This window comes from Vidua chalybeata, chromosome 8, assembly GCF_026979565.1.
Source record: "Vidua chalybeata isolate OUT-0048 chromosome 8, bVidCha1 merged haplotype, whole genome shotgun sequence".
Classification (NCBI taxonomy): Eukaryota; Metazoa; Chordata; class Aves; order Passeriformes; family Viduidae; genus Vidua; species Vidua chalybeata.
In genome coordinates, this window is record NC_071537.1 from 3,110,477 (window position 1) to 3,136,864 (window position 26,388).

Consider the following 26,388-nt stretch of genomic DNA (forward strand, 5'->3'; position numbering starts at 1 on the left):
GAAGGCCTGGCTGAAAAGGAAAATAAAGTTCTACAGGCCCTATTTTAGCAGAGATAAATAAAGTCAATCAGTCAACAACCTGGTCTGTTAAAACATGATCACAAAAGGAATATTAGTTCAAAAAAATTTCATTTTCAAATAGTAAAACGTTCTTCTTGATTTGGTAACATTTTAATCTGCCTTCTTGTATTACATACTAAAAAGGGAGAACAAAAAAAAATTGCTGTGGTATGACAATTCAGATTTGTTCAGTGAACCAGGAATATTGCTGTCCAATGTCCAGTGTTTAGGAGATGAGCCTGTACTCCAAATGAGGAAATCAGAGTGCTCCTGCTGCCAAATATGTGAAAAACAAGACATTGCAGAATAATAGCAATTCATGTGTTTGCATCAAGACATTTTAATATTAATTTTACCCCCAAAAAATCCTTACTGTTATTTTAAGATGAATTTTACCAAAGAAAGCCCTTTGTGGGATTGAACTTCCAATCCCCTCCTGACATTTCTGCCTTACTGAGTAATTTGGGGCCCATTTGGGAGAGACAGAGATCTCAAAGGTAGGGAGTTTGTAACAACAAGCAGGGAGGGATGGAACACAAAATCAGGCAAACAGGGTGGATTAGAGGGATCCATGAAGGTCAGAGGAAAAGTGGAATCCAAATGCAGCAGAACGACCTAGCTGAGCATGAAAACTGGACATTGTCAGCATCCTGGTGATAACTTCCCTCTGGAGCTAAAATAAAAAGTGTTAATTCATATTTGTCTTACAGTACAGCTCAGCCAAGATTAGGAAGCTATTTTGCTACTTTTGAGTCCTCAGAGTTGGAGTTACTTTACATCAGTAATGTTTTTTCTTCCACCTCCTTCCAAGGCCACTTCTGGTGCCCTTGAAGGAATAGAACTGGCATCACTGGGATTTTTCATGTATTAAATGTATTTTAACTGCAGCAAAAGCTGATAAATCCTCCCAAGACCTCTGGGCTCATCCACAGAGTGCATAAAAAGAGTTTTTGCCGCTGTGACTCACTGGAGCCCTGCGCAGAGCACAAAGGCAGAGCCCTGCCCGTTGCTGCAGCACCCAGGGGTGCAGCCTTTGTGCTGGGATTATCTGCCACATGCCAGCCCTGCAATCACAGCCACAGCTCCAGAGCCTCCCACTGCAGCCACAAAGGTCAGGCTCAGCTGCTCTGCCCAATTATTCCCCAGCCTGGGCAAGAGCAAACACTGGGACCCGCGGGCTGGACTCAGCGCTGGGCTGCAAAATCTGCTCAGCTTCTCCTTTTGGTCTCATCGCTGCCATTTGGAAGATTTTGGGTGATTACTTTTTTTTAAAATATATTTTCTCCAGGCTCACTGGGGTTGTTAAACCACCCAGAGCGAGACAAGCAGACCACAAAGGCAGCTGGACACCGAGCCTGGACCTTTAAACCCAAGAGCTGTGAAATACTAATCCTGGAGCGAGGAAAAATGGATTTGCTCAGGTTTAGGGGGCCAAAATGATCAATCAGCACACAAAGGACTCCTTCCATCACTAATGTGCTTTTGCTGGGAATAATATATGGAAGAAAAATGGAGTCTTTAACCTTTCCTCCAGAAAGCCACTGCTTTTCAGAATTACTCGATGGCAGCGACGGGGATGAAGAGGAAATACTTGTCTGTGGAGAAGATTTAGAGCTTAATCCTTTTGATGGCTTGCCTTACTCCTCCCGTTATTACAGGCTGATGAAAGAGAGAGAAGAGCTTCCAATATGGAAAGAAAAATGTACTTTCATGGAAACTTTGCTCCATAATCAAATTGTGATTGTGTCAGGAGATGCTAAGACTGGCAAGAGCTCCCAGGTCAGTACAACAGACTTGGTTGGGTTTTTTTTTTAATGTATTTTTGGAACATTTAATGAGGTATGAATTTCAGAGTCACTATAACTATTGTAATCCAAGTATTAAGGCCAGAAAGGGAAAGTGAAATACAGAAGGTGAATAAAGATTAATGCAGTCATATACAGATTTAAAATATATTAAACATTTTAATAACTTTCTTTAAGCACTCAAAAAAATTTGCAGTTACTTCGTGGTTTGGTTCTGGTTAATGCTGTATCAGGAAAGAAATACAGGGGATTTGTCATAAGATAAAATGACAAAACATTCCCAGGGAATGAAGGATTGAAATCAGCAGGGCTGATTCTCAGGGAGAATTAATGGTCTTTCCCCGCCTTCAGCCAGGAGCAAATGTTTTCTCCAAAAGCACAAAATTACTTTACAAAACTCATGTTAAAAGAAACCACTGAAGCCAAGATCTCAGCTGAGTGTAAGTGCACAAGAATCAGTCTATGAAATTCTGCTTTAACAATATATAACAACCCAGGTCAGTTGTCACAGTGAGTAGAAAAGAATGTTCAAGTAAGTGCTATCAGCCAAAATACTCTTGTTTATGACTGGGATCAGGAGGAAAATTTCTTGCAGCTAGAGCTGCAGGATAATTACTGTTGCATGGCATCTCATATATCCTACAGACTTCAATGCTGGACACTTCTAGAGATCACATTTTAAACTAGAGACATCACACCTCTGCCTGAAAATTCCTATGTTGCCATAAAAATGATTCACACCCAAATAATTTTTGGAGTGCCAAGTTTTTACCCTTTGTTATTGCCTGTAGTTTACAGACAAAAAACTTGTGTAATAGTAAACAACTTGTTAAGAAATGTTAGCTTTTAAATTTTCCTTTAACAAGGCAAATTTTATTGAACCTCTAATAAGATGGAACACATTGCTGGTTGGTTTTTAAACATTTCTAGAAATGCATATGACTTTAAAGAAATAAATTATATGTGGCTGATGCACCTAGGTTTAGATGTTGATTAAATTAAGGACTTGAAACCTAATAACATCCATTAAAATAATATTAATAATGCAATTTTAATTTCTCATAACAACACATGGATATTTTCCAGTGTTGATGTTAGTAAATATACAAATTAAGGAGCTGCTGTGTAAGTTCCTGGAGCAGTTCAGTTTCAGTTACACATTTGCAGAGTAATTCATCTGAAATTACAGATACTGGCTGTGGCATTTGTCTGTTTGAAATCCTGGGATATGTTTTCCATGGATATGACCCAGCAGGGGCAGGTTTGCTGCTGAGCCAGCCCTGAACACAACTGCACTGATTCTGTTGGATCCATCAGCACTTGCAGTGACCCTGCTGTCACCTCCTCCCCAGAGGCCTCTTCTGCAGCAAATTCCAACCAACCTGAGTCCAGCTGAGCAATTCCCAGACAAACCTTCTAATCCATGGTGAGAATTTAAGAGATTCCAAGTGCTGACATGGATAATTCCTGTGCATGGTGCAAGCCCTGGTGAGCAGTGAGGGCTCAGCTCAGTTTCGCTGTTCCACGCTGCTGAGAACATTCCAGTTCAGAATTCCTGCCCTGGAATGAGCTCCTAACAGGAATTAGCCTATGGGAAATTAGACTAATAAAAAATTACAGTAGTTTCCATTATAATCGAATCAAACACAAACCCCACAGTTTGTACACCTCACCCTCTTTAAAATAAACATGTCTTTAGTCCAGAAAGTACTTATTAGTCTTTAAATCCATTATCTCAACATAAAGGATCGGAAAATGTTATCATTGGCTTTGCAGTATGTTCATTTTAATTTCCTTTACTAAGCTCTTTCACAGAATATTCCAGAATGACCAGGCTGGGAGAGACCTCCAAGATCACCGAGGCCAACCCAGCCCCAACAGCTCAACTCAACCCTGGCACCCAGTGCCACATCCAGGCTTTGTTAAACACACCCAGGGATGGTGACTCCACCACCTCCCCGGGCAGAACATTCCAGAACTTTATCACCTTTCTGTAAAAAACTTTTTCCCAATATCCAACCTGTATTTCCCTTGGTGCAGCTTGAGGCTGTGTGCTCTGGTTCTGTCAGTTCCTGGAGAAAGAGCCCAAGCCCAGCTGAGCACAGCCACCTTTCAGGAGCTGTGGAGAGTGCTGAGGTCACCCCTGAGTCTCCTTTTCTCCAGGCTGAGCACCCCCAGCTCCCTCAGCGGTTCCTCTTTACAAAAAACAATGGGCAAAAAATTAAATTCCTTAAGCACTTTTGACAGGATTGATTTGCTCAGCTCACAGGTTTGACCAGCAGGTTTCCAAAGGAGCTGAGCCTGCCGAGCACGCCCAGCCCTCAGCCACAGTGCTCTGCCGTCCCTGCAGGTAAAACAGAGTGAAAATTTAACAGGGTGGAAATCCATTTAGATTTAAGTAAAATGTGCCATTTTGAGCTTGCAAACATAAGTAAAATATGCTATTTAGTCTAGTAACTGCAGCACTAGCAAAACTACCCCAGCTAAAAAAAAAAAATTCAAATTTCCAAGCTAAAGAAATAAGAGATAAAAAAGACTCCTCGGACCTTAAAACAGACAGTGCAGAGTAACCCGAGAGTTCTTTCTGTCCTTTCTAACAAAAACTGAGTACAAGCATAACTAACTGTAAATGTAACACAAAATCAGCAGAATAAATATACATGAACCTATCATAAAATTCTATGTATATGTAAATTGGTAAGAGCAATAGAAAAAGATCGGGAGTTCTCAGGGGCACACATATCCTTTGAAGGGGAAAGATCCCACACATGGGTCCAGCGCTGTGAGACAGAGTGAAAATTCAACAGGGTAAGAAATCCATTTGGATTTAGGTGAAATGAGCCGCTTTGAGCTTGCCAACATAAGTAAAATACGCTGTTTAGTCTGGTAAGTGCAGCACTAGCAAAACTGCCCCAGCTAAGGAGAAAGAATGCAAATTTCCAAGCTAAAGAGATAAGAAAGGCTCCTCAGACCTTGAAACAGACAGTGCAGGGTGACCCAGGAGTTCTCGTTGTACTTTCTGACAAAAACTGAGTACAAGTGTAACTAGCTGTAAGTGTAACGTGAAATCGGCAGAATGAATATGCATGATCCTGTTGTGAAATTCTATGAATATGTAAATTAGCTAGAGTAATAAAAAAGGATCGGGAGTTTTCAGGGGTGCGGATGCCCATTGAAGGGAAATCCCGGCGCGCGCCCGGCGCCGTAATAAAGAGTACATACCGTGCCTTACAAACCGATCGGAATTGCAAGGTTTTGATTTTTCGCCGCAATTCAGCTGCAATAAACGCACCGTCCCCACAAATCTTTATTGGGATTGTAAGGCCTCAACTTTTCGTCCGCGTTTCACAGGTCCCTCAGTGGTGCGCGGAGCGCTGCGCGGCCCTGCGGCCCCGCGGGGCCGTGGTGTGCACGCAGGTGCTGCGCCGGGCCGCCGTGGCGCTGGCCCTGCGCGTGGCCGACCAGATGGACGTCAGCGTGGGCCACGAGGTCGGCTACTCCGTCCCCTTCGAGAGCTGCTGCACGGCTGAGACCATCCTGAGGTGTCGCCCTGATTTTTTAAGATTTCCTAAAGCCTTCTGGGTTTACTTTCCTGTAGCAAACTTTCTCACACACGTTCCGTAAATAACTTACTGTTTTACGTTCCTTCATAGAGGCAGAGAAATTTGATAAGCTGGTAGTTTGTCCTGTGTCGTTAGAAAAGTGACACTTTCACCCTCCAATCCACTGTCACCTTTAAAAAACTATAAATGGTAGAATAATTTAAAAAAAAAAAAAATAGTCTTTTACCGTAACAATAACAAATAAATAATAAATATTCTTTCTCGTGTCCTATAGTGACACTGAGGTTGGTGCCTTTGGAGGCCTTCGGGACAAGGTGTGGTAGCTGGCAGCACTGCAGATCTTGCTTTGGAAAGTTGTAGACTATTTTAAATTCACTGGGTGTGTTGCTATTGGACACGAAATGAGTACACAGAACCTTGGTAAGTTCAAAAGAGAAAAAGACTCAGTCTCATTTAAACATCTGGTATTTGTAGAATTCCAAAGGTGACTGTGGATTGGAGGATGGAATTACCACCTCTCCAATGACACTGGTCTAAAGATCAATCAATCATTTATCTCCACTCACAGATAAATAGGTAAAATATTCTATTTATGCATGAAATTGTGTAGGAACTCTGACTCTCAAATATGTAAACATTATCAGAAAGCTAAAGAAGTTTTATGAGAACTTTAAAACTTTCAAAAGAACTATAAAAGAAAACTTAACGCTTTTAAAAATCAGGGCAACACTGGGTGCACTGAGTTGGAAGGGACCCACAGGGATCATCGAGTCCAACCCCTGGCCCTGCACAGACACCCCAACAATCCCACCCTGGGCATCCCTGGGAATGTTGTCCAAACTCCTGGAGCTCTGGCAGCCTCGGGGCTGCGCCCACGCCCTGGGGAGCCTGGGCAGTGTTGCCTTGATTTTTAAAAGTGTTAAGTTTTCTTTTATAGTTTTTTTGAAAGTTTTAAAGTTTTCATAAAACTTCTTTAGTCTTCTGATAATGTTTACGTATTTCTACTGGAGTTCTCATGCACTGTTCATGTAAATAATTATTGTTTTGCATTCTTCTTTGTGAGAGGAGAGAATGGATGGACTGTTGGTTTGACCAGTGTGGTTGGAGAGGTGGCAATTCCATCCTCCAATCCACGGTCACCTTTGGAATTCTATAAATACCAGATGTTCAAATAAAACTCCCTCTTTTTTCTCTTTTAAACTTACCAAGCTTCTGTGTACTCATTTCGTGTCCAATAAGGACAGGCAGTGCCCAGCACCCTCTGGGGGAAAAACCCTTCCCTAAATCCAACCTAAACCTCCCTGGCACAGCTCCGGCCATTCCCTCAGTCCTGGCCACCACTGAGCACAGATCAGAGCCTGCCCCACTCCTCCCCTCACATGGAAGTTTTAGACTGCAATGAGCTCTCTCCTCTCTTCTGCAGAGATTTTGTGATTAATCAATAAGTACTAAAAGGTTTGAAGGAGACATTCTGGGGTAAATCATAGCAGAGATTTAAGTGAGCAAGGTTACTGTCCATGCAAAACTTCATTAAGCACCTCAGTAACCTCTTTTTCTTTTCCTCTACTTTTTTTTTTTTTCTTTTTTTTTTTTTTTTTCTTTTCTATTTTCCAGTACAGGAATGTTCAATACCAGAAGAGAACAGGGGATCAGTTTTCCCAAAGTAAAGTCAAAATTCAAAAGCAAACAAAAAACAGTGCTAGAAGAGGGTCTATCCAGCAACAAGAGGAAAATAGCATTCAGGGGGATTTTTGGGAGATAAGAAATGCACTTAATGTAGCAAGTACAGGCAGGTGACAGCAGGAACACAGGGATTCAGCTTTTGAGCCTCCCAGAAAGTTATGAGGGTTATTTTCTCTGGTTCCTTAACATGGGAGGCACATAGTATCATATGTAGACCACAAGCTTTTTTCCAGTGGAGAAGAGGATACTCACCATTTCTGAAAATCAGTTTCCACCACTCTTCCTCTTGCCTGTCCTTTCTCTGTCTTTGGAGAGCTCCTTAAACCTCATCCTGCAGGCAGCAGAACTTCCTGCAGCTGCTCCTGTTGAGAGGGAGATGAATCCCTTTGTCTCACACATCAAAACCTGCTTGTAGAATTCCAAGTCCTGCTGAGCAACACTACAAAAATAATATCCTTTAAAAAAAACTGTCAGCAGAAGGGATAGAGGTGAGGAGGGCCTTGTGGTATAAATGAATTGCTCATCATGGTTCTGGCTCTGCCTCAAGTGCACCTTCTTTTCCTCATCCAAAAGGATTCATTCCTAGCTCAGGAATTGTTTATGGTGTGTGATGGAAGATTAACAGATGATTTCAGGGCAGAAGGATTTCTGCTTTTGCCTGGAACATCCTTTCCACCACCGTGTCTCTGAGTGTCATTGAATCACATCAGGTTTGTTGCTGCTAAAGGAAGGATTTAAACATGTAGCTGAGACTAAAAATACTGTTCTTATCAAATCTTTCGTGTTGGAACAGAAAGAACCAAGCTGCCCCTGAGACACTGAATTAATTTCTTACAATAATAGTCCAAGGAACCTGGTAGAGTTTTGTGTGTCTGTGCTGCAGGTACTGCACAGATGAGGTGCTCCAGAGGGAAATGATGTCCACGCCCCTCCTGAACTGCTACGCTGTCATCGTCTTGGACGATGTCCACAAAAGGACTGTGGCCACAGATGCCCTGCTTGGCCTCCTGAAGGACGTCTTGGCAGCCAGAGCAGAGCTGAGGCTGGTGATCCTGACTGCTCCCCACATGTGCAGCACCCTGCAGGGGTTCTGTGGCAGCGTCCCCGTGCTGCGCGTGCGGGGCAGGCACCGCGCCCCGGCCGTGTTCTCCTGCAGCACCCACAGGGACCCCTTCCTGCCTGCCCTCAGGCTGCTCCTGGAGATCCACCACACCAGGGAGAGGGGGGACATTGTCGTCTTCCTGGCATCTGAGCAAGTAAGTTGTTGAACTGACGCCTTAAGTTTTAGATTTCTTATTTTCCACATTCTGTACTGCATTGTGCGTCGTTCTGAACTTCATACAAAGCGTTAGCGAGTTCTCCTCACAGCTCAGTCAGACAAAATAATCCTTTTCCAGGCCCAAAAAGTGCAAACAACAGCAAACTGGGGAGAGCAATCTGGGAGGATGGGACTGCGTAACCTGGAGCTGGAACTGGACAATTAACCCCAATATGGAAATGGACCAAAAGTTATAAAAGCATGAAAACTCATGACACGCTGTCCATCTTGAGTCCATCTACATTAAAAATAGAATCAATATCGTCTCCTCTATTTTAGCAAAAATACTGCACAAAGAAACTTTGATTAAACTCCTGGCTGTCCATTCCAGTCAGATATTCTGAAAGCAACAACATTTCAACATTAACCCCAATATGGAAAAGGACCAAAATTTATAAAAGTGTGAAAACTCGTGACTCATTGTCCATCTTGGGTGTGGCCTCAGCCAAGCTCTGGTAATGCCCAAGGTGTATCCTGTGAAAGCCTTTTAACAAATCCCGGCTTTATTCCTTTAACTCTGTCCAGCCTCTGTCCTAGGTAGCCTCTCTAGGAATCAAACCTGTTCTCTTTCTGATTTTAATCAGGAAATGTGGTTTTTTATCTGACCTGTAAATAACCTTGCTGTCAGCATCTAAGACAGCAGATGTGCCACCAGGTTTTATAATTTCAAGGTCTCCCTTCAAAGAAGTCATGGCATACATAACACTGTGGTTTATACACATAAAATATCTATATAACACATAAATATTGTGTAGAAAATATATATTTTTTTTTGTAGGTTTTAATGAAAGGCCACCATCCTTTTGTGTGATGCAAAAAGCTGTAAAAGCAGCACACAGGGGCACAGGCCACAAGGGCAGGGATTGGATAACCTATCCTGGCATTGAGCATCCCACAGTTTGTGTTATCCCTGTTTTGTGGGAATGGAAACAGGGACGCAGGTCCAGCCTCCATCAGTGTCCTACAGCACAGGGATGTTTTTGCCTTAAACCTCCCAAGGAGATTTTTCCATTTGGATTCTTCTTCCCAACCATTTGTGCGCACAGCAGCAGGAGGAAAATGTCACTCCAGAGGTGTCAGAGTTTTCTTGCTTGGAATGACCCCAAAATTGTAAAAGTCCTTGTTCCCTAGCCCGTGCAGCCGGAGAAGGGGTCTGGAATGTGCCCAATTGCTCTTTCAAGGTTGTTTATTTCTTCTTATCTAAACATTCTTTCTCTGACCTGCCGAGATCTTCTCAGCAAGGCAGCCATGGCATTCTGCCCTCCCCTATCGGGCGGTGATTACCTTTTATATCAAAAGTTGTGCAAAAGTTTACAATTTATTACCAGTAGCTAACATTTATGTTGGACAGCGTGTCTGTACCTTAAACCAATAGAAAAGTGTCACCATCACAGCAAGACATGGAGGGCAAGAATAAGGAGAAGAAGGTCAGGACACGCCCAAATCTCTCCATCTTGTCTCCTTGAACCCCATTCTAAGAACCCCAAAATTCTACTTTTTCACCCTGTGTTAATTCAGCTACCACACTACTCAAACCCTTGTGGCTTGTAATTGCTCACACAGAGTTGGCAGTTTTTTCCACGGGCTAAAATCGAAGCCACAGGTGTTTCTGACTTCGTGCCAGGGTCTGGAGCCAGCCAGGGCAGCCAGAGGGATGTCCTGGACTCCGACACAGAGGTGTGACAGAAAAATCCAGGAATCTGCACAGGCTTGGCCATTCTAAATAGTGACACCTTTGAATCTCTGTAGACAGCAGTGATTCCCTAAATTCACTGCACCAGCAGGTTCTTTGAAGCTGTCAAAGCAATCTGACAATCAAATAAATATTTCAATATTTCTGATTATTATTATAATTTTCCTGATAGTGATCCCAAATCTTCCACTGTGCATCATTAAATCTGCTTTAGAACAACAAACTCACCAGGAAATAATGACTTTTCACAAGCAAAGATAATTTGCAACAAACTACCCAGGTAGTGTTTGCTGCTTTTCACTGTTAAAAGGGGGATGGATATGAAACACTTTTAATAATGTTAATAATCAGTTTTAAACCTTATAGACACCAATTTTACAAATGATAAAGTAATGAATTATCTGTGTTAGTCCCCTTATTTACAATAGATAATGTCAGAGAAAAAACACATGCTCTTTCCATTTCAAAAGGTTGGGAAGAAAGTTTTATTTTTACTTAAAAGGGTGGTTTTTTTTTTTTTTTTTTTTTTTTGACTGGTAAATTCCCCACAAAACTAGAATAGGAATTTCTTTCTTGCCAAGAAGAGATCACTCATTTTTCTCTCTCACAATGAACAGAACACTCATTATGAACCAGAACATCCCATGAATTCTTGTTTAACTGTGATTTAAAGTTTCATAGTGGTAATGGTTCACTGTTCTCAAGCACTCAACTGTCTTTTAAACTAAACAAAAAAATGAATTAACCAAGAACATCAGGATTTATGAGCTGCCCTGCTGCCAGCCTTGCTATTAGATGTCACTCTTGTGTCTTTATAACAATTTTTATGGAGCACTTTCAACCTATAACTACTGGAAATGTGGTGTCACTCTCAAAGAGAAACTCAGTCTGGCTTTTCAATTTTGCAAAACCTTTGCTAATAAAAATGCTTTTAAAAAAAAATCCCTTTCAGACTGAGCAAGCCCATGAATTATTTTTGTATATCTTTCCAAAAATCGTGCAGAACATAAATGGTTTTGTATTAACCCCTCCCAACAACAAAACACAAAAACAAAAAAAGCTTTTACAATTCATATCCAACCTGTGGATCTGTGAACTATTTTAAAGGTGATGTGCCATCAATGCAAGTTAGGGACACTTTTTTGACTTTATTAAATCTTTAGAGAGTTTATTAATCATTGGGGGGAAAAAATTCAAACCTTTACAATACTTACATCTTCTCAAATATAATAATTAAGGGAAAGTAGGGAGGTTCCTGCATATTTTGATCATTTTATATGTTGCAATTGGACTAAGAATATAACAATTTCATAAGGAAAAAAAAATGTATTTCTCTTGATTACAGGAAATTGAAAAAGCTTATCAGATGATCAGACAGGAACAACCCAATTTAAACCCTGACCTTGGAGAACTCATCCCCATCCCTTTGTACCCCACAAAACAAGACCTGACTCCCAAACTAATTCAAAAGAGGCAGAAATGCTGCAAAAAATACAGGAGGAAAGTTCTACTCACCACCAGCTCTGGAGAACCTTTGATCTGGACTAAAAATGTGACTTTTGTCATCGATGTTGGTCTGGAGGCAAGAAAGGTCAGTGAAGGGAGCCAGAAGCACTTTATCCAAAATCAACTCTGCAAAAGGGCTTTTTCAGGGCAGGGGAAAGGGAATTGTGCAGCTCAGATTAATGCAAATAGTCCCTAGAGGATCACGTGGTTTTCTCTTCTTTCACAGCACAGGTTCTATGATATTTTTGACATGCAAATTAATAGAATTTAAATCATTTTCATGGACGTCTCATGTGAAAACCAAGCAAGAAATCACAATTACTTCCCAAATTCAATCAGAAATTGGATTTTTGAAGTTTCTAAAGCCAGATGAACGCTTCCAGTTGAAACTGCCACTCATTTGGGCACCAAACCCATGACAGATTGTTTGCAAAATACATCTCACCTGAGTTCTGGCCCATCAGTCATGAATCTCTCTTCAGTATTTTATACATAAAGCAAAATAAAATCACTTCTAAGGCACCTATTGGCAGATCTCCTGGTTTAGGAGATTATTCTCATCCCTTATTTAATGACTTAGTAATTGCTCACACAGAATCTCTATTTTTTCAAGCTGCTTGTGCTCCTCCTGGACATGTGCTCCCATTCAAATGCTGCAATTTATCTAATTGTATTAGAAATAATTAGATAAATTAATAAATTAATTTCTCTAATTAATACTTAACCTTTTCCAGTTTGTTCTAAGTTTGCCCTCATTTCTTGTTTTTCACCCTGGGAAGGATTAGTGCAGCTGCAAAAAAAAAAAAAAAAATTCTCATTTGTTTTATTTCTACACAACTAATGTCCTAAGGGATGAGTAACTGTGTAGGAACATGAACTTGAGAGCTGCACTACTAAGGTTTTGTAACTGTCCTGGTTAAAATAAAAATTCCAGTCACAGGCAAAAGAAACAATGTAATATATTTCCTTTCTATAGTACAAGGTGGAATAACCAAAATTGGAGTCAAGTGTTCCAAATATTTTGGAGCAGGGATCATTAATCCTGATTGACCTTGAAAGTATTTCAGGGAAAAACTTGTGAAATACCAACCAGCACTTTTCATTTGCATTGCAAAAAAAACCCTGTCATTTTAAAAGGTTTTTAACTGGGAATGATGAACTAACTCAGTCTCAAGGCAAGTTTAAAAAAGTTACAGTTTTGTGTGCAAGGAAGAAGAGCCCAAAAGCAGTTTTCAGTTAGACCATGCTTATTTCTTAAACTTATTCCTACAACTGCAGTTTTCTTGGATGGCAGAAATGGATTTCACTGCCATGGTAACCTGAAGCCCAAAGTGCAATTCAACAAATTACAGATTTTGTGAATTTAAAATACAAATCAATGGGAACAAAACAGATCCAAGAGTCCTGATGTCTACCAAATCACCTCTATCAATGATGAAATTTTCACCTTTAATTCAATTATCTTGTTTAGTCCTGTAATATTCCTCCCTCACCATTTCATATTCCCATTCAGTCAAAGTCAGCTGAGCACAGAGGGAGCAGGAAAAGTTCAGTGCAGAGCAAAATCCCACCTGAGCCTTGCAGCTGGGATAAATCAGCAATTCACCTGCAGGAAAAGAAATCTGTGCCCTGCACTGAAAGATATTTTATCTTATTTTATCTTTTTTTTTTTTTTTTTTTTTTTTTAATGAAAATCAAAGCAGATAGAGTTGCCTCAAATGGCAGGAGCAGAGAGTTGCCTTTTCCAGGCAGTTTTATGTCTTGCTGGACACTACAGGCTTGTGGCCAGAGCAGGGAGTGAATCAGCTTAATCCAAGTAAAGTAAAATTAAGAAAAATATAAAACACGGCATCATATATCTCTAATGCAGCCCTCGTCTCCTGTAAGACAAAAATCTGGAGTTAGGGAGCAAAATGCTATCAGAAAATGTTGGGATTCTGTCACTGCATGAAATAAATAATATTTTCTGATGTTTTTCTTGATGATACCATTTTCTGCTTTAGTAAGGTACATTTCTTCAGGGGGAAAAAAAGGACATTTATCTCAGAGCACACTTAGAGTGACTGCTAAACATCTGTCAGTTTGTCAGCTGAGTGCTCTCCTTCCCAAGCTGCTGAAACAAAAAGAAATGAAAACTGTTACTACCCTTTCTGTTAAATGACCTAGAGAGAAATTCAGTACAGACCATTCATATTTTTGCAGCCCTTGTGTACTTGTCTGATGCTTGGTATCTCTTTCATTTAAAGGTGTACAATCCTAGAATCAGAGCAGACTCTGTTCTAACCCAGCCTATCAGCCAAAGTCAAGCAGAGGTGCATAAACAAATTCTGGGCATGTCTCCATCAGGTAGAAATATTAGCTCAACATTTAAATCCATTAGCTCAAATTAATTAATGCAATCAACGTGGCAACGTGAGGAGGAAGCATTTTTAAAAAAAGGTAATTTTCCTGAATTCTCTTCCAGGGAATATCTTCTGCTTGTATCCTGAAGAATTTACATACAAGGAAATGAAGCCAGAAATTCCAGCTAAAGTTCAGGAATCCAACCTCACCAGCTTGGTCCTGTTCCTGAAGAGGATGGACATAGCTGGCTTTGCACACTGTGACTTCATCAGCAGCCCAGGTAAGGGGATGCACCAATTTCTCTTTTTTTTATCATTATTTTAGAAGTTCTTTCCAGGTTAATTTTGCCCTGTTGCTCATAGGATTGTTTTTTATTTAAGGACTTGTAATAATATCACCCTGCTTTTCCCACTTACCTGCGACAGCCATTCTCAGCTCAACAGCACTTAGAAAAAAGACCATAAAATGTCTGAATGGAATTGGAATGCTAAAGAAAAAAAAAAATCAATATTCCAAGTATCTCCTCATCTAGGTTTCGTATTATTTTCCTGTAACCCACAAAGAAAATTTGTGCCCTGTTGTACAAGGTATTGTACAGATATCCAACGAAATATATTCCTTTAATCAAAAGTTTACAACCCAAATAAACCACTGTTGTTATCTGGGGTACCTGTGTGGAGGAAATGAGCTTCCTCCTTATCCTCCAGCATCTCCCACCTCAAATTTACAATGGGCTGCTCCTCAAGGACAATATTCCTTATAAAATAAACCCAAATTTAAAATTTAAACCCAAATACACCTTATAAAATATTCCTTATAAAATAAACCCAATCCTTATAAAATTTAAACCCAAATACACTTTCAATACCAGGCAGGGAAACCCTGAATTTTGAGGAAAGAGAGTGAAGGAAGTTGCCTTTTTTTTTCCCTGACTTCATAATTTAGGGTTTTTTTCTATAGAAGGATATTTTCCTCTGTTCTGGCTTATCACAAAGCCCAAGTGCCACTGCAGGTTCTGCTGTTGCTTTGAAACCCTTTAAAGTGAGGGAAATAGCCCTGATTTCATTGGTTTGGGGATTGCTGGTTTCATTCATAATTTTACAGTACAAACAGGAAAAATTCTTATATTATCCTGCCTTTCCTCGTGCACATACACAAAACTGGAATGATCTCTTCTATGTGTTGTTCACTGTAATTAATCAGCAATAAAGTGTTAATTCTCACTGTTGGATGTTGCAATAGGCAGTTAAGTGGAATTCTAAAAAAAAATTTATTCTACTTTTCCCTTGTGTGTCTGTTTAGCAGAAATAAGCCTAAAAGAAATAGGAGAAAACATGGCCAGTCTGATGGCAATTGATTCAAAACCAATGAGAATTGGAGTATTTTGGCCTTGTGGGTGTTATCTCCTGTGCTGAACCCATGAAATCTGCATGGAAAATGCTTATGGAACACAGTTTGCCCCCACTCAAATTTAAAGTGCATTTTACTACTAAAAAAAAAAAAAAAAAAGCTAAAACATATTCATGTTTTTCCTGGATATGAAGAAAGTTGGTCTTGAACTGTAGAAGGAATTAGTAAAATTATATGAGGGAAAAGCATTTGGCATTTTTGGATTTAAAGGCACAATGGGGACAGCATTCAGAGAGAATGAAATGCTAGAGGCACATAAGGGTTTCACAGATGCAGGAATTCTAAGTTTTGGCTGTATTTTTGGATAATGGAGCTGAAGAAAGCATTGTCCTGATGTCTGAGAAATTGGACAGGTATTTGATGAGTGAAAGAATTGGCTTCACTTGGATGGACATCACATATGACAAAGCTTTTGCTGACTAGATCAAGAGTGTCAGGTGCAGGTACTGAACAGTTTTAGGAATTATTAAATTATTGTCCACTAAGTACAGTGCACAAACTGGCTGAACAAAGGAAAAATCCCACAAACACTGCAGGGGTGCTCTGAGAGGAGAGGAGAAATTCTGCACAATTTCCTTGTCTGCTTCCTGCCTTACACACTTAAACATTTGAGACACAGCTTCGATGATCCAGCACAGCTCTTCCTTTAACCAGGACACATCCCACCCTGGCTTTCTTTCCACTTTGCAGCAGGCAGTGAACTTTTTTCCTACCAGCATTTGGATTGATCCCTACAGAATCCTCCAGAGATGAGTGCACAGCTCCGACAGTCACAAGACAGAGTTTGAAGTGCCTGCTGTGAAATTCTCTGAAAGAAACTGGAGCACCCAAGGGAGAAATCTGTCAGGGGAGTCAGTTCTTGTGTTGGACCAGCTCACAGAACTCAAAACACATCAGGCTTTCAAGCACACAAACCCAAGAATGGTTTGGGCTGGAAGGGACCTTAAAGATCACCCAGTTCCAAGGCCCTGCCATGGGTTTGGCTGTTCCATGGCTCTTCACCTCCTTGGGGCTGAGCTCCCTTGGAGTAAAAGGAGTAAAAACATTGCAGCATGCCCTGTGTGCCACAGGCTTCCTCTGCACTGTTTCTGTCCAACAAACATTCTCACCTTGTCTTTGCAGTTGAAACAGAGAGAGGCTTTAGGGGTTTTAGGTGAATTTCTCCTAGACAAAGTCAAGTTTTCACTGAGATGGCAGAGTAAGACACGGGCATGAACTGGTGAACAAACAAATCAGAAGGACACTGAAATTCATAGCAAGAAGTACTTCTCCATCTGTTTCCTGCACATGGAGAACATGCAGCAGATAAGAGATAAAAAATACATCAGTAAAACACTTTATTTCTGCTCAGCAACAATGTGCACAAGGGATTTTTTTTTTTATTTTATTTTGCTGCTCTTTGAGGAGAAATAAAAGCCTGGATTAGGTCTGACTCATTACTGCATTATGAAAGCAACAAACATGTCAGGCTTACAGCTGCTGCATTTAATTCATGCCATAATGGAGAGCAGCAAATGCAGCAGAGCTCGTTCCCCTTTCTGGAATCCATGAGCCAGAGGAAAATGAACCTGGCACTGCAGCTCCAAAGTGCATTAGAGGGATTCCCGTGCCCCTAGCACAGGGATGTGTTTACATTTTGATCAGTAAATCTGATTGATCTTTGCTGGGGTTTATAATGGGACAAAAGAATTCCAGTCCCATACACTGCAGCAACGTTGAGTGCTTTTGTAAATCACTGGAAAATCCTTATTTAAACGAAGTGAATCATTAGAAAGATGAAGGCATGTAAAAATTCCCTGCGGGATCAAGGGGAAAGCATTTGCAGATTCTGTATTCATTCAGAATTTCCCTAAACAATTTTCAGATAAAGGTATGTCAGTGGTCATGACCACAACATTTGAGAGCTATGCTTTCACAATCCCCTGGAGAATATATTTCTAGAAAATCCAGAATAACAAGAGTTGTATAAATTTATATCATTTCAAATTATTTCATAGAAATAAATTGTTGGCATATTTTCACTGGAGACTGTCAAAGACAGAAACTCAATGCACCATGTAAGCTCTGCTCAACAGAGACCACTTCAGGGCAGATTTATTATCTTAAATTTTCTTGTTCATTCTTTGATGTATTAAATTCTGGATTTCATCAATTAATTGATGTGTGCAGACATTATTCAGTGTGTTCTGTCAGGCCCTGTCCTGGCTGTCCCTGCTGGCAGAAAAGCACAGCAGGGACCATCACCAGCCAGACTGGAGGAGTCATGAAGCACCATGAAGGGGAATGAAAATACTGCAAAGTATGAGTTTGGGGAAGTAATTTTTAATGATCAACTATCATTTCAAAATAATAGTTATAGAACTGGTGGCTTTGGAGCAAGACACATAAAACATCCTCACTCAGAAGGTACAAGGGGAAAAAGAGGATCAGGAGGAAACCTGCACAGAGAACTTGTGCTTGCAGAAGAAAAATCTTTGCATAATTGGAGGAAAAACTGGCATAGACTCCTCCATCTTTTCAGTTTGCTGTCCAGGGAGCAGTGTTAGAAACCAGGAACAGCAAACACCCTTCCCCAGGACTGCTCTCCCTGCAGGAATTACTTTGGCAGTTCTTTCTGCTGTCCAGCCCAACAGAACCTGCAAAACCTGTGGTGAGCCAGGCAGAGCATCAGCTCCTTAGAGACAACATCCCTTCACCTGACATCCATGGCACCCCTAACTTTTTAAGTTATTCCTCTGGAAGGGAAAGATCTATCAAAAAAGGTATTTTACATCCTCAGCATTTGCAGAGTAGGAGACCAGAACGCAGGAGCTGTGGATCTCCAGAGAAGCACAAGAGAGCAGTTAAATGGACTATGAAAAATCACAACATTTAAGTTTCATTCTTGTCTCTAATATTCACTTATTACAGAACTTTGACCAAATCTCTAAATCACTTGCCTCCTAATGCAACAAAAATAATACTTTTGGATTTGTTTGCTCCCAGCTTGAGCACTTGCATTTCAGCCATATGGGATGTGGTGCTGAGGACTACAGGTGTAGCTGCCTTTAGAGACAGAATTTACTCTGTTCACATCAAAGTTACAGCAATATGAAACCAATAATATAATTTTAAGTAGCTTGAAACTCTCAGATAAACTATTCCAGTGCTAATAATAACATTAAGTTATATATTTGCTTTACTAAGCCTAAGAAGGATCAAAAGCATGATCTGTATTTACATAAAACTGGTTGGATTTCCTGAATGAGTCCAGAGCAACCCAATCTTGAGCAGCCAAAGAACACAGAGCAGGGAAAGAAAATACCAGATTAGGAAATACCTTTTAAAAGTCCAGGGATGTGACAGTTTCTTGTTGAAAGCACAGGACACATCTTGAGAGGTTTTTTGAATGTTGCTGCTGTGAAAGCAGCAGTGGAGTCACAAATCCTTGTGGTTCACACCTCAAGGCAGCAGTGGCTGGTGCTGGCAAGAAGCCCTAAAAAGCCCCACTCTGGTTTTTTATTTTTGCTTTTTTACTGTTCCTTCACCTGCTCTAATCCACCTTTACTGTCTTGTCCTTTCTAGAGCAATAAAACTCCAGGAATCTTTTTTTCTTTTCTTTTTTTTTTTTTTTTCCAGAACACTCATAGCAAGACAGGGAAGTAATTTGTGCTTATAAATCTCAAGACAACTAACTCTAGGGCATAAAAATGCAAATTACTGTTGCTATCAGGGGGTTGAAACTGACTGCCATATAACCATTTATTTTGTGAGCTCTAGCACAAACTACTTTGTTGAATAGCTTTCCATGATCTCCTAGTAATTACTATAGATCTGAGTGACCCTTTTACTATCCCTGATTTTCAATCACATAAACCCCAGCAAAGATCAATCTGATTTACTGATCAAAATGTAAACACATCCCTGTACTAGGGATTTTTATTTCCTGTCACTGACTCATATTCATCATCAGCTGCTACTTCTCATTTCTTTAAAACTCCTAAGAATTTTCTTCTCAGATACTTCAGCTTTTGCAAGGGCTCATCATTTATCCCACTAAACCCCACATTTCTTATAATAAATGTCCTCTCTAGATAGAATTGTGCAGGCAGAGGGAAGAACTCTGAGACTGAAATGAAGCAGGTCCACAGTTTTAAAAGGAATTTGCAGGTTCCTGAGAGACTTTGTCTGAAAACTGGGTGTTTTAAACTTAACCAAAGTCACATCAGCAGATTGAGATGCTGGAGAAGTTCTGGAAGAGCTCATGTAAAAGGAATTAATAAGCTATTTTTCCCCCTTCAGACATAACAGAATGAGGTTAAAAACAACAAGTGCTTGTTTGCTTCCCATTTTACTTTTTCCTTGCCTATAAGTAGTTAATTCCAGAGAGATGGCAATAAACAGTTCCCTGCCAATGAAGTCAAAACCTGATCTCAAGATTTTCTTGCAGAATGTTTGGGAAACGTGTGGCTAAATGTGACCTAGCAGCTAATTACAGCCTTGCTTTGCTTTTAGTCTTGGTGATGCCATACACATTCCCACTCTTAATGAATGGAAGAAATTATTTCTAGTCATCTACTAATGAAGATCCAAGTGCAAATCCACCCCCTGCCTGTGTGGGCAGCTGTGCTTGCGGTCTGGTTATTTTATTTAGGGATTTTTCCCCGTTAATGTACAGACTGACAGCAGCTGACAAATGGCCAGTGCAGCTTCCCAGGGCTGGGGATGAGGCCAAGTCCTGCTGCAGTGGAATTTCTGCCACCAGCTTCAAATTTAACTTGTTATCCATAAAACTGAGAAAATAACAACCAGATCCTTAGGCTGGAGTAAGGGGAAAGTTGCTGCAGTGCTTGGAGAGCAGTTGTGAATGTGAATGAACCCATGAAAGATATTGACCATTCAATATAACCTGGAATAGAAATCTACCTTGGAAAAGAGCTGGGAGGAAAGAACCTGAAAGAACCTTCACACTTCAGGAGTTCCCAAATTTCCACCATGTTTTTCATGCTCTGGCAACAATTTTTTGGAGTGTAGGCCTGACAACTTCAACTTGAGGTTCCCTCTCTCAACCACATAAAGCTCTTCTGTGCTTGTTTGACCTCCTTCTATCACCATCAGATTTCCTACAGGCCTGCTCAACTCCTAATTTTAAGTTTTGATTTGCTTAATCCTGTCCTCTCAGGACATTTTCTTACATTCCCTCATTATTTTTGCTGCCCCACTCTTCTCACTTCTATCTATGGAGGTTGTAAGGAAGTTATAACCCACACTAAGGGAAAACTGAACATTGAATTTTGTGGAGTGAGAAAGTACAGCCAATTGCTAGGGAGACATTTTCTTTTACTACATTCCCATTTTTCTTCTGGTATTATGAGAACCCATGTAAAAGAAGCATAATAATTAAAAAGGCAACCAAGAGAACTCCAAATACCTGCAAGAATAACAGTTATAACTTCTATAAATATCAGAATATCTCCTCTGGTTAAAAAAGATCTTTCCTAGACCTGTTCTGTATCTCAGCATCCCTCATGACCACCCCTCTTAAAAAAAAGAATGAATATTAAAAACCCACCTGAAAACTTCCAGTAATGGAAGCAGTTTTGACAGACTCTAGGGGTTTTGAGGATTGTGTCTGGGCTTTTGACAAAAATTGTTCTGACATTAAAAACATCAACAAAGTGATTTGCAGCTCTGTGATTGTTAACTCCATTTCTTCCTCCATAATTTTCTAAGCCTTTCATTCATCCATTACTTTTTGTTCTTAATCACTGTCAAATAAAAGAAGTATCATTTTCCCACAGCTGAAATATTATAATGAGAATTCAGACATTCATTCCTGTGTAGCCACTCTCAAGAACTGGAATTCTCTTCCCTTTTCCTTAGCTCCTGAAAGCCTGATGCAGGCTTTGGAAGATCTGGATTATCTGGCAGCACTGGACAACGATGGAAACCTCTCTGAATTTGGGATTATTATGTCAGAATTCCCCCTGGATCCTCAGCTCTCCAAGTCACTGCTGGCTTCGTGTGAATTTGAGTGTGTGGATGAGATGCTCACCATTGCAGCCATGGTCACAGGTATCCTGGATCAGCTCTCACTGCAGGCCTTGTGCCACCTGCCCAATCCAGACTCCTTCCAAATCTATCCACACAAGCAAATTTTTGTCATTCTCATCCTGCTTGTTTCAAGTAAATGAATATATCTGGCTGTTCAAGTCTTAACTGTAAGGATACAATGAAAGCTAAGTAAAGAATGCCCATGCAGAATTCCATTTCCAGGCTTCAGCTGCCCATTGGCTTCCTCCCTTTTGTCAGAAACCAAAATGAAACTTTCTTATATTAATCTACATTTGTGACAGATGGGTGCAGCCAAATAGGGGAAGTTCTAATTATAAAACAACATTCTGTTGTGTAAAATTCTCTGTTTACCTAAAAATAATTACTTTGTGATCTTGTTTCTCTACTTCAAATCTTTTACAAAACTGACGTAACCTTGGAGTCTTGGGCAGCAAACACATGAACCACAGGACATCAAGCTGCATGAGTTGTTCTCCTTGTAGGAGACAACTTTTTATGCCCAAAGTGGGTTGATTTTTAACCTGTGATAGTTTTTATAAAGTACATATAGCAAATGTAAATGTTTGAGCATAGGCACAATTCGATTTTAGAAAAGCTCAATCATCTCAAAAGACACAAAAGTAAAATGCACTGGAAAGCAGAAATTTCAACATAGAGAGGCAAATTAAGGCATTAAATCAAAAGATGTCTTTTTATAATAAAGAAACCATTTGTTGAATTCTGGCTAAATTAGGTTGTGACATTAGGAAGCTTTTTCGACATCAGCCTGGGAGAAAGCTGCTCTTTTGCATTTGCAACACATAAACTAAACAATATCATTGTCACTGCTAGAAATGAAGGGGTGGGACTATTTTCAGGCTAAGAACGATTTATTGCTCAGATAAACATCAGTCCCAGAGGCCCTGAGATTTTAGAGGAGTGAGCATTCGGCCACAGCTCAAGAGCAGTCACAATTCTTTGTTCCAAGGCAATGCAGAACTTTCTAACCCAATGGACAGTTGCCACAGGGTTTGTTTTGCTTTTCTAACCCATCACCTTTACTCACTTCTGCTGCACTGAGGATACTTTTATCTAATGGGCTTCTAACTCACAGGCACACATCTGCTTCTGTCATAACTTCTGAACTCTCAGCTTCTTCCATACAACCCCACCCTTACATTATAAACCCCAAATTCACCATCTTACCCATGCAGTTTCTCACTTAAGGCATATTCTTACTTACAACTATAGAATTATAAGTTTATGATTTTTCTGCTTAATATCTGTGCATTGTATTTTCACATCAATCCAAGCTTCTTCCAAGGCTGCAGATCAAACCCTTCAGTGTCTGTGGGAGTTTCTGTTTTTCTGATTCCCACAAAACAAGACTGGAAGGATACCCACAAAAATAAACCCTTAGTGAATGCAGCAGGTTCAGTTCTTCAGCACCGATCCAATACCGGGGGTTAAAGGCAACCGAGGAAGGAAAAACCCAAAAATACCAGTGGGGTTTTGTGCATGCACCTCTGTGTTTTCACCACTGGCTTGGTTTTCTCCTCAGCTCCCAGCTGCTTCCTGCACGCCCCTCCTGGCACAGAGGAGATCGCTCGGAGCCGCTGGCGCTGCTTCTCCCACCCTGCAGGAGATCACTTCACCCTCATCAACATCTTCAACGCCTTCAAGGCAGCCACTGCCAACCCCACACAACCAGGCAAGTGTGCCCGAGCCAAAGTCAAGCACACTGGGACCAGTTTGGGAGAGAAAAAAAAAAAAAAACCAAACCCAAAAATCTGGTGATTCTTTCTAGAGTGGCTGATATGCGGGGAGAAACCTACGGGAGTAGCTATTGCTGATGAATATTAATTTACTAATTAATTAAAAACGTCCTAGGACAGCATCTCTTACCCAACAGGGATCCATAACCACTATTCCAACTGTCCTTTGAAGTGACACTGTGCAAAACCGGAATGATGGCTCCTCCTGTAGAAGCACTAAATCAGTTTAGGATGAATAAAAGCTGTTGAGGAGGGCCTCAATTCCCCCAACAGCCCAACAATTCTGGTGGGCTTTTGATAGCTGTGAACTGAAAGGAAAATTTAAGGGACAAATAGAAAATATTAAAGTCCACGTTTGCAGGAACACAAATAAAAGCCAGGAGACTGCAGAGCAGCAGAAGCTCTTCACTGCATTTTCCCCTGCTCGAGTGTCCTGCTCCAGTCCATTTAGCCCAAGTCCAGTGCTCAGACAGCAGAGGGATAAATTTGCACACCCTGAGTAAAAACTTTAGAGAGGGAAGCAGGATTGTCTCCTGCTCAGTCATGTGGAATGCTGAAGGGACCTCCAGGAGAACCGGTCCTTTATCAGAGTGCAGGGTCAGCACCAGCACTACAGGTGTGATTTCAACTCCATATCCTGGCCTAAACCCACAAGGTCCCCATTCTCTGGGACGCTTTACTCATAACAGAGCAAAGAAGGGATTAGATTCAGGAAGAAATAGCTGCAATTCTATAAACCTAAGTGAGGATATCAAGTATTGCCCACTTACTTTGTGAGCTGAGCCTAAGCTGTCTGTATGGCTCATTACCAGAATTTTGGCCATCATCTGCAGCAGTGCAAGAGCATTTATTCCACAGAGCAGCACCTCTGTGGATTGCACGCATCAGTGAGATTCTGCTTTAAGCCAAAACATTGTTTTGTCCCCCACAGACTTCAGCAGTGAGAAATGGTGCCGTGATTATTTCCTGAGCTGCTCAGCTCTGAGCACGGCCGAGACGATCAGAGCCGAGCTGGTGGAGATTATGAAGCACATTGAACTTCCCATCTCAGAACCAGACTTTGGATCAGAAGTAAATCTACTAAGCATTAAGAAAGCTCTTTTATCTGGTTACTTCATGCATGTAAGGAAAAAACACTGTGGTTTCATCTTCCTGCACTGTTAAATTATGTAGAATGCTTTCAGAAAGCTTAGGTTCATTAGTGAAATCTCTTGATTACCATAAAAGCCATTTTTTTTTCCCAGTGTATCAAACATTTCTTCCCCTTTCAGCCTTTTCTCTGGGGTTCATCTCTTACTGCACGGAGTTCACAGTCTCCATAGCAATAAAAAAACTGCCAATATGCCTTTCACTCAAAGAACTCTTACACCTCAAAAAACCTCTTGAAATTGCAATATTCTCTCAGGAATTATCTCCTTTTTGAAGGTGAAAATTGCCTGGAAATCGAGAAATTACTTGGATATATTTAGGTGTGCATAACAGACAGCTTGCCTCATTTCAGGAAGGCACTCTAACTGTAATTGTAAATGTAAACTAGAATGATTTATTCCCACTTGAGTCCCCAGGCTTTCCTTCACATCCCCATGCTCCATCTCAACACACAAATGAGCTCTGCACATTTCATAGCCTGAAACATTGTATTTAAAAGTCTATGAAAAGTGTATGTGCTAAAGAATACATGTTTGTATGTTTTCACAGACCCTTCAAAGCCAAACTCAAGAGTTTTGTACTCATTTGTTGCAGCTTCCTTTCAAATACACAGATCTACATTTTCTTTAAGTCTCATTTCATGGTATCCAGTCCCAAGCTTTCCCAAACAAACTTGGGAAGAGGTTCCAGTTGAAAGTATCTGAAGGGAAGTTTAATTTCTGGTTTGAATCTAAAAAGCACTGAGCAATTAAATGATGGGTAACTCTCCACATCGTTTTGGTTTTTTAGGTTGCTCGTGATGTGGATGGCTCAGGGAACTACTTAATGTTAACACACAAACAAGTGGCCCAGCTCCATCCCTTCTCATCCTATGACAGCACCAGGAGGATTCCAGAGTGGGTTTTATTCCACGAGTTCAGCATCTCAGAGGGCAATTCCATCAGAGTTGTCTCTGAGATCTCCCCCCATCTGTAAGTGAACTGTGATGCAACTGCTCCTTCACTCCTAAATCCACAAAATCATCACTTTGGGAGGATAAAAAAAAAAATAAAAAGTGAAGATCTGTGATCTCAGGCCCTCTCCATTCTCAGTAGTTGCCACTGTAACTGTGATCAATGAAAAAGCCCACATTATGAACTGCAAAAGTTTCTTACGAGGTAAAATATATAGAAAAAAAAAATCAGAGTTAACAGAGCATGAATCCAGAACATGAATCCAGCTGGAAAGGTCTTTGTTCCCTGAAAACCTATTTTCCAGCAAATCCTTTTCTAACATATTTTCTGTACCCAGAGAGCTGAATCATGGCCTGTTTATGGATTCAGGGAGAAACCAGAATCTTCCTTCTGCAAAAATCGCTTTACACAAAGAATATACATTTCACTCTCCCATCTATTTCCCATGTTTATAGGAGAGCTTTTTTCATAATGTTATTGAACCACTCTGTTCTAAAGCAGGGAAATTCCTATTTCATGCAACCTGCAGCACTGGGTACTGCACTGCAGCTCAAGTGCAGGCTGAGGATTTTCAGTGCCAGGCTACTAAAAGCACAAACTCCTACTAGATCTTGCAGAGAATCTTGGGTTCTTGCAGAGTTTTGGGTTGAAATATCAGCTTTGTATATTTTTTTTAGATATACCTGGAAATAATTATTCAAATATTTCAAAAATCAATTAAAAATTAATAATGTTTTGTGTGATTTCCTCCCCAGATTTGCAGAGCTGGTACCTCAGTATTATTTCAGCAATCTTCCTCCAAGTGAAAGCAAGGATATTCTGCAGGAAGTGATCAATCACTTGGCACCTGTTTCAGCCACAAAGGAGGAACAGAAAACTGCCAGTGACAGCAAAGAAAATGAGGAATTTCCCCAAACTCCCAGCGAGCAGGGATGTGTTATTCAGTGAATGTAGACTGCCACCACATAGTGGACAACAATAAATAAAAGCAACATATCCAAAACACATCCCCACCTAAACCTATGTAATTATTTCAAGCTTTTGACATAAATATATTTAACAGAAGAAACAAAGAAAAGGCACTTTTCTCAACAAAA

The 26,388-nt window shown here is 40.5% G+C and overlaps 1 protein-coding gene across 1 annotated transcript; it reads left to right on the forward strand.

Moving 5' to 3' along the window:
- Positions 1-1,124: 1,124 nt before the first annotated feature.
- Positions 1,125-26,246, forward strand: DHX32 (DEAH-box helicase 32 (putative)). The gene is made up of 11 exons (XM_053949210.1): positions 1,125-1,839; positions 5,217-5,407; positions 7,995-8,367; positions 11,468-11,713; positions 13,875-13,974; positions 14,093-14,251; positions 21,244-21,435; positions 22,976-23,131; positions 24,121-24,311; positions 25,128-25,309; positions 26,047-26,246. The coding sequence occupies exons 1-11, from the start codon at positions 1,570-1,572 to the stop codon at positions 26,237-26,239; spliced, it is 2,253 nt and encodes a 750-aa protein (XP_053805185.1). The 5' UTR covers positions 1,125-1,569; the 3' UTR covers positions 26,240-26,246.
- Positions 26,247-26,388: the final 142 nt, after the last annotated feature.